This window comes from Sinocyclocheilus rhinocerous, unplaced genomic scaffold, assembly GCF_001515625.1.
Source record: "Sinocyclocheilus rhinocerous isolate Xijiao unplaced genomic scaffold, SAMN03320098_v1.1 scaffold2258, whole genome shotgun sequence".
Taxonomy (NCBI): domain Eukaryota; kingdom Metazoa; phylum Chordata; class Actinopteri; order Cypriniformes; family Cyprinidae; genus Sinocyclocheilus; species Sinocyclocheilus rhinocerous.
This window is the reverse complement of record NW_015655390.1, coordinates 75,360-90,913: the sequence shown is the minus strand read 5'-3', so window position 1 is coordinate 90,913 and position 15,554 is coordinate 75,360. Positions and strand designations below refer to the sequence as shown.

The 15,554-nt window shown below is 37.5% G+C and overlaps 2 protein-coding genes across 2 annotated transcripts in view; both read right to left on the bottom strand.

Moving 5' to 3' along the window:
• LOC107718025 (transmembrane and ubiquitin-like domain-containing protein 1) overlaps positions 1-1,573 on the bottom strand; it is a 10,175-nt gene extending 8,602 nt beyond the window's left edge. Inside the window, exon 1 of the mRNA XM_016524947.1 lies at positions 1,468-1,573. The gene's annotated coding sequence lies outside the window, so the exon portion shown is untranslated. The remainder of the gene's footprint in view (positions 1-1,467) is intronic.
• A 2,845-nt stretch (positions 1,574-4,418) lies between these two features.
• fastk (Fas-activated serine/threonine kinase) lies at positions 4,419-14,759 on the bottom strand. The gene is made up of 10 exons (XM_016524946.1): positions 14,256-14,759; positions 11,301-12,126; positions 9,914-10,387; positions 8,802-8,950; positions 8,420-8,636; positions 7,313-7,472; positions 7,123-7,214; positions 5,527-6,178; positions 5,305-5,419; positions 4,419-4,553 (listed from the first exon to the last, which is right to left on the bottom strand). Exons 2-10 carry the CDS (start codon positions 12,082-12,084, stop codon positions 4,467-4,469), a joined length of 2,730 nt encoding a protein of 909 aa, XP_016380432.1. The 5' UTR covers positions 12,085-12,126; positions 14,256-14,759; the 3' UTR covers positions 4,419-4,466.
• Positions 14,760-15,554: the final 795 nt, after the last annotated feature.

Genomic DNA, 15,554 nt, shown 5'->3' with positions numbered 1-15,554 from the left:
ACTGTGTCTGTCACGAGACTCTGTTCCCCTTTCGGGCTTGAACTGATGGTAAAACTAATGACATTATTTACTGTCTTTACATTTATTTTGAAAGATGAAGCTCGCGATTATGGTAAGGGGCGTTACATCGAGATAACAGATGAGCTTACACTTTCTGCTTGTAAGTCTCTAGAATGATCATCATGATGGTGTCTCTCTTTGGTTGGGGAAGTCGTGGCCTAATGGTTAGAGAGTCGGACTTGTAACCCAAAGGTTGCGGGTTCGAGTCTCGTACCGTGTGTGTGTTCACTGCTGTGTGTGTGCACTTTGGATGGGATAAATGCAGAGCACTAATTCCTAGTATGGGTCCACATGTCACTTTCACTTCACTTCACTTCAGAAAAATAATGTGTTTTTTGAACATTAAAGCATGTGACCCCTTTAATACACGAGTTTCACAATTCGAGTTGAATTACTGAAATAAATGAACTTTTCCATGACATTCTAATTTATTGAGATGCACCTGTATATAAATACAGATAAATACATTTAGACCACTTAACTTAATGATTGCTATCGGGATGTGAAGAGACTTCCAACCAACATAACAAAATATGTTTCTGAAGACAATCACCTATTGCACCTTTAACTGTGGACATCAGCATATTTGAGGTCATATTCTCATGCTGCCTGATGACAGCTGCTTTCATTATGCATGCAGTCCACTGCACAGTACATTTCTCAAGAGCAAAGAGGGTAGAATATGTTCCTCAGAATGTGTTTCAAACCTCTATGGCTTTCTTTCATTCGTGAAACAAAAGAAGAGATGTTAGGCAGCAGAACATTACAGTCTGACAGTGTTAATCAATCACTTTTCACATCATCTTACTCCATACAATTAAAGTGAAGAGAAGCTGTCATTTTGCCAAACATCTCCTCTTCTGCTCCACAGAAATAGTGACACGGGGTTGACGCAACATGAGGGTGAATACATCATGACATACTTTTCATTACTGGCTGAAATACCGCTTTATAAGTAATACCTTTTTAAAAGCATCATTTAAATACACAGGTGTGATCGTACACATGAACGACAGGTGAATTTACGCGTCTAATCGTGAATTGTAATGGAAAAGTAAAAACACGAACAGGAAAAGGGAAAAAATACAGATCTCAACAGCCACGTAACCAATACATTCACAAAATAGTTTAACTTTTTTTTTTTTTTTACAAAAAATGGCCAATTCTCATCTCTTCTAAATTCATGAGTTTCGGTCTGATAAGCATCAGGTGTGAGTTTTTTTTTGTGTGAAAATCTGTCCGTGAACGTAAAGGCAGGTCAGCGCTCGCGCACCGCTACAGCCACCGAAACAAGCTCGAGAGCAGCCAACACGCGCTCCTTTAGCTACGCTTCAACTGAATGTGTCCTCAAAATGAGTGGAATTAAAACTTTGTACAAATATCTCTGAGGCTCCGAAAATGACTTACCGTTGACATATCACATCGTATGATGGTCCATGATTCGCACCGTTTAACGTCTGCGCTTCCTGATCACTGGCAGGAGAGAATGATGCCACAATGACTACTTCCGGTTAAAAAAAAACACCTTCAAAATACTGGTTTGACACAAATCCTCTTAAGACAACTAATTGTCTAGTCAAAATTAAACCTTTTTTTTCTCTCGATATTATTAATCACAGATAACTTTACAGCTTAACAAATTTATATATTATTAAAATTATTAATGTATATGTAAATTGACAAACCTAATTCTGTAAGTAGTAAGTACTTAAAGGGATAGTTCACCCCAAAATTAAAAAAACTGTCGGAATTTACTCACTTTTTCTTCAGTGGAACATAAAAGATATTTTAATCAATGTCTTAATAGCCATCAAAACTGTTTTGTTACCAACATTCTTTAAAATATCTTTTCTTGTGTTCCGCAGAAGAAAGTCAGTCATACAGATTTGGAACGACATGAGGGTGAGTAAATGATGACAGAAATTTCATTTTTGGGAGAAGGGTTTCTTTAAGAAAATTCTAACACTTTAGCTGTCAATGCAGCTGTGCCAAAATGAACAGGTGCTGCTCTTTTAGTGAATAAGTGGTGCATGTATTTTGCAACTAGATCATCTGAAGATGTTGCTTACTGTCTGTCCTTCACACACAGATGCTGATGTGTTGGACACTAAATGACAAACTCAGAGCTGCCACTCGCACCTGATCAGACTGTGTTAAATGGGCTGAATCCGTTAGGTTTGACAGGCCAGCTTTAAGATCACGGCATAATCCCTTTTGTGTTCCGCAGAAAGAAAGAAAGTCAAACAGAAATGGAACAACACGAGGGTAATTGAAATGAAGCTGAAACAAACTATTGATAATAATAAAAATATTAATCAAAAATAATAATAATTTATATAGAATAGAACTCAATGGTCAGCAAAACAAAAGTATAAAAATATCAGGGTATCTGCAGGATTTTTAAGCTCAAGTTTATGACTTCTCCCCCCGGTTTCACATACAAGACAAAAATGCATGTCTATTCTGTTTTAACTGAAAGAAACTTGCACTGACTGATCTTATAATATGTCAGTGCCATTGTTTTGTCTCAAGATGCACACGAGTAACGTTGTTTTCTAAGGTATGTTTATAAAAGATTTCTAATACCTTTTAAGATTTTTATGGCCTTAAGTTGGATACAATTAAATTTAAGACTTTTTAAGGCGTGAAACCCTGAATATAAGCCCATTCAAAATGTTAATAAATACTATAATATTATATAAATAATACTCGAATAACGGTGGATATCAGTTGCAACTTGACATAAGGATAGAGTGTACTGTAAGGATATCTTCCTGGCTTGAAAAAATAAATTTAAATAAAAAAGACAAACTAGATTTTCTGCTTTCTCATTTTTAATATTTTTATATAGCCATTTTAATATGTATATGTAAACAAACATTTCGATCAATTTCCCCACCTGCTACCTGACAGACATTCTCTCACACAGTCCACTTACATTCACTTCCCATAATAAATTATCTTTCCCTCTAAAGAAAGAGCAAAGCAAATGCACACAGAGAAAGTGGTATGTGGTTGACTAGCACAAAATACATCTTCCATGTTAATATCTGATTTTAGGTTCTTTATGATGTTCATATCAAGCTTCTCGAATCATGTGAATGTAAGCAAGGCCTCGATATATCAAATATTTTTTGGCTTTAATTGAAATTAACTATGTACTTATTAAAATAAACTATGATAATACTTAAATATCACACTAGATTTTTGCCTGTCACTGTGACAAAAATGAATATGATAAATCCAACTGGATCCCATGAATTAAATTCTTTTTAATGATGAAATTAATATTATTTTTTAAATGCAGCTACATTTACTTGTCTTTTCATAGAAGACTTTCATTAAGCTTTTTGTTTAGAATTTGTCTGAAGATTACAGTGAGGACATATTCATACCCTAAAGGCACAATCTAAAAATGCAACATTCTCCACAACGGAGAGATGAAAACATTATTTAATAACTATCCTGCAGTCAACTTTGTGCATTGCTTTTCCCCTCACATGACACCAAAGCGGTTAATCATTTTGAGAAAATAAAATACATAAACACAACCCATTCCTGCATATAATAATTCTTATACATTCCAAATTTTCTGTTCTGTAACTCCATACAGTTCACATCATAAGACTTTTAATTAACATCCCCACTTATTTCTTAATATATATATACTTCCATATTTATTTCCAAACCCTCAGGTTTAAAATCAAAGAGCAGCAGTGGTCGTGGTGGCAGCGTCTGAAATACAAATAGCTGTGGCTCATCACCAGACCCCTGCACACTTGTGTCCACATCCATAAAATATACTATACTATACTTGCCCCAAAAGACAAACTTAGTTCCTGCTCCCAAATTTGCACCTAAACACACCAAAATAACAGTGAGGACACAAAAGGGGATGTGGGAACACTATCAAAAGCTAAAATAAAATGCTGGGGAGCATATAATAATAAACCACTCGCTCTTTTCACCCCCAAATATACCAAAAAACACTCACTCTGAACAAAATAAATATAAAACATTTCAGAAGTGCTGCTGATTTTTTGTGATGTAAATATACTGTCCATTGAGACTGAAATGGCCCTTGATCATTTGCTGAGGGAAGTAATATTTGCTTGATGACGCTGAATAAGCTGTATCATCCAGACACAGTTAGACTACATATATTATTTTGAACTTTGCCCAAAGAAGAATGATCTCTGTGTAATTAAAGAATAACAATAACACCCGCCCAGGCTCCTTGTGTCAGCTGAAGTTTTGTCCTGAAAACAAGGACTGTTCACATCCTGTGTACAAACGCACATACAGACGCTCACATACACACACAGACACATACGTACGCCAAGTCTTTCTGAAAACAACAAAAACTCTTGAAACTGTGGATGAAGCTCACAAACACACTTATGTCGTCATAAAGGAACCTCCAGCAGCTTTTTGTGTAGGTACTGCTTCACTTCCTCTATCCCGTTCAACTTCTCCAACTCCAAATAGGGCAACTGCAAGTAAATTACAAGGAAATTTAGTTTTATAGATATTATATAAATATTGTGATTTGTTTTTTTTTTGTGATTTTTGATCATTTTGCCATAATCTAATGCTACCTTAATGATATAGTAAAGATTTAACTCTATTTAGCAAGTTTATTTGATCAAAAATACAGTAAAAATGTACTGTTGTGAAATATTATTACAATTTAAAATAACGGTGTTCTATTTTAATACATTTTAAACAGTAATGTATTCCTGTGATGGTAAAGCTGAATTTTCAGCAATCATTACTCCAGTCTTCAGTGTCACATGATCCTTCAGAAATCATTCTGAATCAATCTATTTATTCATTCATATACTATTCCATTTCTTGTTACATCAAAGTTGAAAACAGTTGTGCTGATTAATATTTATAGTATAAAATATAAAATATTATAAAAATAAAAATATTATAGTTTTAATATGTATTTTAATATGTACATATAAATTGACTTTAAAAATAAAACAGAATACTAAAATCAGTAGTTAAAGAAAATAGTTGCAATTAGATTAGGTTTGATTACAGATTTGTAATATTGCCTGTAACATAAAAATTATTAAATGTAACATAAAACATTATATATTCTGCTATTAAAAATAAGTCAGATACCAAATATTGGTGGGTATCTACTATTTAAAATACACTAGACAGCATATATGATATCTTAAGCCTGCAAGAAATTAAAAAGTGAAAAAATCAAATATATTGTTCAGTGTTCACCTGTAGTATGATGTAGCCCAATAACTGCAGGTGACGGTCTCTCATTGCCCTGGATCCGACCAGCACGTCAGAATTATGGCAGTAATGCCATTTATCATTTACAGACATAATAACCCTGCATGTGAGGAAGGGCAGAAAGAATGGGTTAATTAAAGATAATGAGCCAGACATTCAAGCCCAGATGGCATATATATTTGATTGAATGATTAAGGAAGGACTGACCTCTTCACCTGCTCTCCTGTGGTCCGGTCAGCTTCAGGGTTGTCTGGGTTGTGAAGCTGCAGTGGAGAAGCGGCTACAACATCACTCTCGCCACCCTCTGGGTACGAAACACCTTCGTAAAATGTAGTGATCTCACAGTCTGGCCCCGGGTTCGCTCCTGTCGCAGCACCTCCCTCATCCTCCAGGATTTTTCCAATGGAGAACTGGAACAGGGAGTCTTGCGGGGCAACCGCTGTCTGAGTCAGGCAGTCTGAGGGGCTACTGAGGGTGGAGCTGTCCTGGCTCTCCAGAGAGTGTTCCTTGGCTAGAGTCGAGTAATAATCTGAAGTGCTGTAATATGGGTTGTAGTCCAGCAGGACCGTTCCATTAGGGCCGACCCTCTGAGATCCTCCTCCTGCTGCTGGGGGACGCATGTGAGCGGAGAGGAAGGCAGACTCCTCTCCTGCTCGTTTGTCGGCCCCTTCCTCAAGTGACTGGGCAAAGGGAGAGAACTTCTGGAAGTCAGTAGTGAGGGCCGCGACAGAGCCAGGCCCCTCTGGAGATTTGAGGTTCCGGACTACACACGTGGTTGAACCTGCTGCTAATGATGCTGCTGGTGTGCCTGTTCTGATGGGGAGGACGCGGCCCATGCTGTCGATCCACAGCAGGAAATCTGCCACAAGAGAAAACGGGACATCAATGTGTTTTGTTTCATGCAGATGTGTTTTATGAAGTATAGTTTCACAAAGCTAAAGTCAGACTATTCTGTTTTTGCTTCAAATTTCGAAATTACACAATTTAATTTATATTAAAAACTGCTCATGCTGCATGCTTGGATCATGATTGAAATGCAGTGGTTGCCTCTAATTTTAAATGAACGAGCACAGGCAAAGCCTTATTTATATGAAGAGATTTCTTTTATTTGTATGATTTATTTATTTGTTTTGGGGTTTGTTTTAAAATTTCAGTTCAGTTAATGTTATTCTACATATTTTAATTTCACAAAGAAATGTGCAGCATTTTGTCTATCACTTAATAATAGGACACCTTTTCATTTATAATTTGTCTTAAATATCATTTTAGTAAAAAAAAAAAGAGAAAATTGTATTGTGAAATCAGTATCATGAATCGTATCTCATTGTGAGTTTAGTGAATCCTCCCTAACTGTAAGAGAAAACTACACATGAATTTCTTAATAACAACAAAATTAACATTAATAATAATACTAAAATGTTCAAAAAAATCAATAGAATAGCCATGGACAATATTTGGCATTTTTGAATGATCATCATCAGCCAGTACATTTTTCTGTTTGGTTGTTAAGTGTCGGAAGTGGGATTTTGATCTATTTTTGGGACTTTACTTTTTTATTTTTGGGGCTTTAGTTTACTTTGGAACTTTATGATTTAAGTAAACTTTTACGTAAAATAAATATAAACTTCACTGCAGACATTATGTACGTGTTATTTAACCATCTTTATAATAAATAGAGCGATATCATATATACCTATATCAGCTTTATATTGGTCAACGGCTACCCTGCTCTCCGGCCATCCAAATATCTATATCAGGTGACCTCTACACAAAAGACTGGATTACAACAACAACAAAAAAGACCTGTGTAATATCCTGGTGCGAGAACTTCATCTTGTTTGTAGCCGTGTTCACCAACAAGCTGCCGGAGTGCCTCCGCAACCAGACCTTTATAACTGCAACACAAACACACTGAGCTCACTGTTACCTGGACAAACTGATGCAACATCTCTTCTGGATTTCAGGATACTGGCAGATTTCTAAAGTCACTTACCTGTATTTGCGGTTCACCTCATCTGCAGTTAAAGCGTGGTCAAACATGAGCACTTTGTGGGTATCCTGAAGGCGGGGTCCAGTGTAGTCCCTGTATTCCAGCTCTACGGCTGCATCCAGTAGTGAAAGGTATCGACGTACAATCAGGGCATACGGGCTGTCTACAAACAAGGGACAGTAAACACTTTAACATTGTTACAAAAAATTCTAACAAATGTTGTTATTTTGAGCTTTCTATTCACCAAAGAATCACGATTTCCACACAAACATTTAGCAGCACAACTGTTTTCAACACTGACAATAATAAAAAATTGTTTCTTGAGCACCAAATCAGTGTATTAGAGTGATTCCTGAAGGATCATGTGACACTGCAGATTGGAAAAACAGAAAAAAGTTATTTTGAATTGCACTAATATTTCGCAATTTTGCTGTTTTTTACTGAATTTATGATCAAATAAATGCAGCCTTGGTGAGCATAAAAAACTTCTTTACAAAAAATAAATAACTTACCAAGCCCAAACTTAAACTTTTGTATAAAAAAAGCCTATTGTAAGAACCACTTGACTTCTAAAGACTTCTCAAATTATTTTCATGAAAATTAACCACAATTCTTTTTTCTGTAAGGTGAAATTTCTTTTTTTTAATTTAGCTGATCATTTGTAAAGCACACATCATGACAGTTTTTTAATTATATGAAATATGACCTAGGCTTTCTGGAATTCAGTTTTGTGGGTCTTTTATCAGCAGACTGTAAAATATTGCTACAGTAAACAAAGTATACTTTTAGAGAATTGCACTGAAAATTATGTAAAGAAAAAATAAATCCACCAGCAGAGGTCACTATTGCTATCTGTTCCCTATTATGTATTTGCAAGAGTGTGTACTGGTCTAAGGCAGCTTTAGTGTTTACTTGTGTAACCAGGATATTATAAGTTTCATTAAACATTAAAAAACAAACACAAAGCCTTGAACCATCTGAGCAAATAAGAATATTTAAAGGCTGACTATTTTGTCTTTTCAAGAGACAAGCACTAGTCTTCTTGGCACTCCACAAACATGCCAGTTGGCTTTCAAAACAAGCATTCAGTAATGACGAACTCCAACTCACTGGTGACATTACTGATGAACGATGGAGAGAAGACACGGTGAAGAACAAGCCCAGGAAAATGACCCAGCTGGAACAGAGACATGAGGATGTTTACGGTGGCCAGCGGAGAGCTCAGAGCCTTTAGTTCAAGAACCATCTCCAGCTTGGAGAAAAACTGAGCTTCATTAGCCGGCCGATAACTCATACGACTGAACGGGAAAACAAGTTTCTGGATCACCTAGACAGAGAAAATGCGGAAAGGGGAAAAGTTAAATACAACACATTGCTCATTTGGTTTTATCAGCATTATATAATATGGAAAATGAAAATGAGTTTTTATTTTACTCAGGTTCTTTCCTATAGAAACAACTCTTTAGTACTGAAACTGGACACGTTGTCTAACCTTGCTGTCCAAGTATTCACCCTTCTTGACCAAGAAGTCAGCGATAGTGTCTAGTAAGCGCGTTTCTCTGAGACGATGGCGAGCGATGTATTTGGCGATGAGGGCCATGGTGTAAGGCGTAATGCTATCAACCTTTTTAGGCAACTCTTCTAAAAAGATAAAAAGGGTTTAAAGTTAATTCCTCATCCCCCATTCAATTCTTGGCAACAGGAAATTGTGTATCATTTCAAAAACTTTAGTACAAAGAAATAGTTCACAGAAGAAAAAAAAATGGCATTGTATACAAAGTGGTCAAAGTTGGCCCAGTTAGTCCCTGCCGGAAGATGCTGGAACTACTCCGATTACTTCTCTATTGACACATACTCAGCATTTAAAATAATAAATAGCATTTAAATAAATAAATAGAAATATCAGAATTATGAACAATAATTTCTGTTTGTTTATCAGGAGCCTATCATTTATCAATATTACTGCTTTAACTGTATTTTTTATCAAATGCAGCCTTGGTGAGCATAACAGACTACTTTCAAAAACATTTTTTAAAAAAAGGTAGTGGCTTTTGAAAGGTAGTGAACATGTAAAATATAGGGTTCAAACATAAATAGTGTCACAAGTAAATAATTACACAAGTTTCATTATCGGCTAAACTGTTCCTATATTTTTCCTTTTCAGACAGAATTACTGAAGTGTAGTAAAATTGTCTCTAATTTTTGCATGCTAACATTATGAAGTGAGTGAGCGACATGACGTGTAGCCATGGTGTCCCATACTTGGAATTTGTGCTCTGCATTTAACCCATCCAAGTGCACACACAGAGCAGTGAGTAGTGAAACACACACACACCGTGAACACACACTCGGAGCAGTGGGCAGCCAATTTTGCTGCGGCACCCGGGGAGCAGTTGGGGGTTCGGTGCCTTGCTCAAGGGTCTCACCTCAGTCGTGGTATTGAAGGTGGAAGACAGCGCTGGTCATTCACTCCCCCCACCTACAATTCCTGTGAGTACCGAGACTCGGACTAGTAACTCGTTTGTGTTACAAGTCCGACTCTCTAACCATTAGGCCACGACTGCGCCCCTCCATGACTGCCACCCAAATGTGTTGCGAACTCACCTGCAAGGCTGCTCACAAACTTCTCCTGCCTGTTCTGGTAGAAGAGGTGAGAGCTGAAGATAAGCTCGAGGCTCTTGTTGCTAGCCTCCCTGGCACAAGCTGACAGCATCTCATCCAGCAGAGCCATCTCATGGTCCCTGACGCTGCTAACGCTGGTCAGCGTGTGCTTCACCAGCAGCAGGATCTTCCGGTTCACCACCAGCTGCTCAGGGGAAACTCCATCTGCCGCCCGCAGCGCTCTCCATTTAGTGCGGTAGTAGGAGAGCAGGAGGAAGAGCGTCTGGGGATGGCGCTCCCGCTCAATGTTCTTCTCTAGCCCGGCAAGACATGATTCAATCAAGGGATGCTGGCTGGACGGATGAAGCTTCATGCTGCTGCTGAAAACCATGGAGATGTCCTTTTGGTTAAACTGGGACAGCCGAGCCTGGGACTCTTCCTCCAGAACCTGCACGATCTGAGAGTCACTGGGCAGCCCTGAGTGAGATGAAGAACACACAGGATCAATACAACAATACATGTTTTTATATTAAAATATTATGTCAAGAAACTATAGACTGTAACTGGGTCATTGACATGGAATATCAAGCAGTGTCAAGAGTGTCATGCTACACTTCACCTAAAAGTATTTCAACAACAATCTCATTCTTACAATGTTTTCTAAGTTTTTCAACATACATAAGAGCTGCTATGGAAAACATATTTAGTGTTTGCACTCTACACTTTTTTTCCCCTTGAATATTGTGTGCAGGTTTTCTCTTTTCTTAAATTATTATTATAATTACAAAATATTTTTCAAATATTTGTTTTTCAACTTTTTAAATATAAAAAATATTTTCGAACTGAGCTATACTACATCTAAAGCCATTTCAAACGACTTGTTATTTTTATTTATTTATTATAGTTTTTTTTGTTTTCTTGAATTTTTGAATAATTTTCTTAGTATTTGGACATCCTTTTGCTTTAATAACTGCATAAACTCAAGCTGGTACAGAAACCATTTTGTGTTTGCACTGCGCACTTTTTTTTTTTGCAACTTTTTTTTCGCCTAATCAATATTCTATTCTTGGTAATTTATATATAATATATATATATATATATATAGAATGTCTGGGCTTTCTCTTTTTCTTTTCTTTAAATAAATTATTCTTTTAAATAGTATTATTATTAAATCCTTTAAGAATATTTTCTAGCACGTAATTTCAATCAACCTGTTTAATGTAAATAATGAAATATGACCTTTTGATGAAAGGGTAGTCATGTTCAACGTCAATGTCATTTGCTTAATAATCTAAAAATAGTGTAAAACTTAATATTTTAAAATTCCTTACCATGTTATCTAACTACAGTACATTCACTTTAGCTACTGAACTAAACGTGACGGACTCACCAAGAGCAGCTACAGCATAAAGGCAGTTAACAATGCTGAAGTTGTCGAACTTGGAGCAGTCATTGACAATGGCATCACACAGCGTCTGAAAATCCTGATTATCCAGAATCTGACGTATGGCGTTCTCCCCCGAAACTCCGGCAGAGGACGCAGGCAAGGCTCCGTCACCTGCTCCTCCACCGCCACCTGATCCGCTCCCACCCACCTGACCTCCAGCCTGCTGCAGCACCAGGAGCTGACCGATCTTCTGTAGGGCAATGGGGTAATGATTGTGCGAGATCTTCCCTGGATTCTGGGTGACCCAGCGTAGAACTTCATCCACCGTGCGCGAGCGATCGATCAGCCGCTTCATAGTGAAGAAGGTGTCATAGCTCATCTTCTCGTGGATGAAGTTCCATGTCTTCTTCTTGCCGTGGTGCAAATGCGCATGGGGCTGGTAGTGTGGAGGGGGGAGGTGGGTGACTTGAGGGTGTGTGTGGTAGTGCTGGTGGGTCTGGTAATGGGGCCGGTGGGTGTCTAGACGGGCTTGATAAACAGGTGGGTAGCTCTGAGGCTGATGGACATGAGGGTGATGAGGCGGGAGCGGATGATGGTGGTTCTCCAGCATGGGCGGCCCTCCTCCCATCAGGCCGATGCGGCGACCTGGCTTGCCCCCACCACCGCTGTACATACGCGTGGTGTACATACTAGTGAGAGCACCTAGACTCAGTAGGCGAGAAGGCTGGTGGGGCGAGGAGAATCTCCTGCAGCTTAAGAGGCCAAAGCATACAGGCAGCCCCAGCATGGTATATAGGGCGGTCCAAAAGTGAAGTTCAAAAGAACATTCCTACAAACAGAAAGCACATCTTTTACTGAGTACACTTCATAGTACAAATGATTTTATCAGTCTTTCTCCAGCAGCTTTTAGTGCTAAACCACAGAGAGATGCAACATTATGGTTCAGCACTTATAGAAACTCATCTCCACACGAATGAATCAGGCAGGAGGTGCTCCAGAAATAGACAGTAACTTGAGAATTGTCAGGCTGATGTGCCCTTTCCATCAGGGGCTGAGCGGAGGAGAGGATATCCTGTCCTCACATCTGAATCAGACCTCATTTATCAATTAGGACGGTTTTCATACACATTACACAATAATACAATTATACTGATTTTAAGGTTGATCCAGATACAAAACTTTAAAAACAGCTATCCAGACAAGGATGAACACTAAAGTTTGGGGTCAGTAAGATTTTCTTTAAAGAAATTAGCACTTTTATTCAACAAGGATGCATTAAATTCATCAAAACTGACTGTAAAGGCTTTTACATTGTTACAAAGAAATTATATTTCTAATACATGCTACTCTTTTGAACTTTTTATTCATTAAAGAATCCTGTATAATGTAGCATGGTTTCCCAAAAAATATTAAGCAGCACAACTGTCTTCCAACACTGATAATAATAAAAAATTTCGTGAGCACTAAATAAGCACATTAGAATGATTTCTGAAGGATCATGTGAGACTAAAGACTGGAGTAATGGCTACTGAAAATTCAGCTTTGTCATCACAGAAATAGAAACATATAACAGTTATTTTAAATTGTAATAATATTTCACGGTATTACTGTTCTTACTTATTTTTGATCAAATAAATGAAGTCTTGGTGAATATAAGAGACTTCTTTAAAAAAAATAAAATAAAATAAATACTGACCCCAAACTTCGGAACAGTACAATCACATAATCAGGATTAGAGGGACCACATTAAAAAACTTTTTTTGAAAAATGCAAATCAAACAAGCACTAATCCAAATATTGTACGTTGAATATTGCATTATGAGTCCAACTGCTGTAAACAGAGACTGACATTATAAGTGCGTCTGTTGTTAGTGTCAATGGTTGGACTAGTCACTATGGAAACACTGATCCTATGACCACATCATCAGTTAGCCAAGGAAGTGGTCGTCTCTGAGAACAACAACATTCTTGGACTATTTTAATGGCATTTCAACAACATTTGCCCCCTTTAATGAAAATTCTGTCATCATTTATTCACCCTCATGTTGTTTCAAACTCATTTGACCTTGTTACTTGCATGGAACACAAAAGGAGATATTTATAGCTGTATGTCCAAGCTGTTCTTTTCCATACAAAGAACTCAATGGTGTTTATAGCTGTCAAGTAAGATTTTCAGTGAAATAATATCTTTGCAACCATAACTTTACTGGTTCCTCACAAAAAGCTATTATGCGTCGTCTTCAGACTTGGAATATAGTCGTATAAACAACTTTAATTATGCTTTTTTTGTCAAAAAAAGTAGCTTTCCACAAAAAAATTGAGCAGAACTATTTACAACATTGATAACATGCAGAAATATTTCCTGAGCACCAACACAGCATATTAGAATGATTTCTGAAAGATCATGTGACACTGATCCCGGAGTAATGGCTGCTGAAAATTCAGCTTTGCCATCACAGGAATAAATTAGATTTTAAAATATGTTAAAAGTTGAAATACATTTCAGTTATAAGTTGTTCTTTTCCATACAATGAACTCAATGGTGGCCACAGCTGTCAAGCATGATTTTATGAAGCTCACAAAAAGCTTTTGTATATCTTCAGACTTGGAATACAGTCACATGAACTATTTTAATGGTGTTTTTTGTCCTCATTTTCCTCATTTGCTAAACTTTGTGTTCCACAGAAGAAAGTCATTCTGGTTTGGAACGACATGAGGGTGAGTAAATGATGACAGAAATTTAATTTAAGGTGATCTGTTCCTTTAACAGTTCTGGACTTAAAGGTCTAGCATTCTCTTTAGCACTCTTGTTAATAGTTTCATTGTACCTGAAGTGACAGTAAAAAGCTTGAATTGTCTTTAAAAATGTACCACTACAAAACAGACTAGACATAAAATGATTTTCCTCCAACACTGCCATAAGTTCTCGTGTGATAATGTCTTTTAAAGCAGGCTTACATGTTTATCTCAGAGGATGGCGCATGGATGGATGTGCAGGGTCAGGAGGATGAGTTCGCACGCAGGAATTGGTGGCATTGGCAAGATTACTGCTCTCGATTCGACGGCTAACTGTGCTACACAGCTGCGTGGATTCACAAACTGATCTTTAATAAAGGCTTTAACGGGGCTGGCATGTTGTAAAAGCAGGATTTATGGAGCATCTGCTGAGGCCCCGGAAGAGGAGCAGAGCTGAGCGCTGCTAACGAACTGCTAACTTACACCGATGATTTCGCAGTATCTGCGTGTTGAAGCTGCGGCTGTTTTACTCCGCGTCACGAAACGGCGACAGTTTTATTACAACATGGCTAATACAGTGCGTGAATGTGGTGCGATCCGGTAGGACATGGCTTGATCCACATGCACGACTCTTTCCCAGCAGCTAAAGTCAGTGATTATCAGTATAGGTGAAAGTAAAGCTGCCTGATCGGAATTAACTCTTTTTATGATCTCGATACAGACTCATACACGAGACTCATCTCCTGTCGCCGCGGCGGCCTCGTCTGTCAGGGCCTGTAACCTCGGGATGCCCAGCCTTCCGTTACACTCCCCTTGCACTCCGCCAGCGGTCGTCCGCCGCCCCGGTGATCGCCATGTTCCCGGAAGTCAACAGAGGCAGTCCGGAAACACGTGTTTGTCGGACGTTAAGATTTTTTTCTCTGTCATAATTATTTTTTTCTGATTTTATAACAAAATAATGTTAAATTATTGAATTAATTATACAATACAAATTATACAATACTCCATTTTTTCCACATTTTAATTTAGAGAACAATAGCATTGTACTAAATTTTTTTTTTAAAGGTACATAAATTATTCCCTATTCCCCCAAATATCTATCTACCTATCCATCCATCTATCTATCTATCTATCTATCTATCTATCTGTCTGTCTATGATTAGTGACTGGTGTTTTTAATGGCGAAAATAATTTATAAGAACTGCAAGAATCTACGTAAATAGATTTATAAATATTAACTTTTTTGTCAGATATGACATTATTCAGCACTAATATGTTTGCTTCCTTTTTGTATTTCACTACTAAAATTTTGTTCAAATAATCAGTTGCAAAGGTCATGTTTCTTCACATTTATTTCCACACATTCTCTGTCACACTTTTCATATTAATTCAAAATATGACACCTTTCTCCATTCTCTTAGTTTGCCATTCTCAAGTAAATGCAAGACTGCAAAAAAGTAAAGACTGTACTTACATTAATCCAGGGACCTTTGTCAATGTTATTTTAAGGTGTATTATTAG

Coding starts and splice junctions, on each gene's coding strand:
- fastk (XM_016524946.1), bottom strand. CDS start 12,084: ATGCTGGGGCTGCCTGTATGCTTTGGCCTCTTAAGCTGCAGGAGATTC. Junction 7,473..8,419: donor GTTCATCAGTAATGTCACCA/GTGAGTTGGAGT, acceptor CCTTGTTTGTAG/ACAGCCCGTATGCCCTGATT. Junction 5,420..5,526: donor ACAGGAGAGCAGGTGAAGAG/GTCAGTCCTTCC, acceptor CCTCACATGCAG/GGTTATTATGTCTGTAAATG.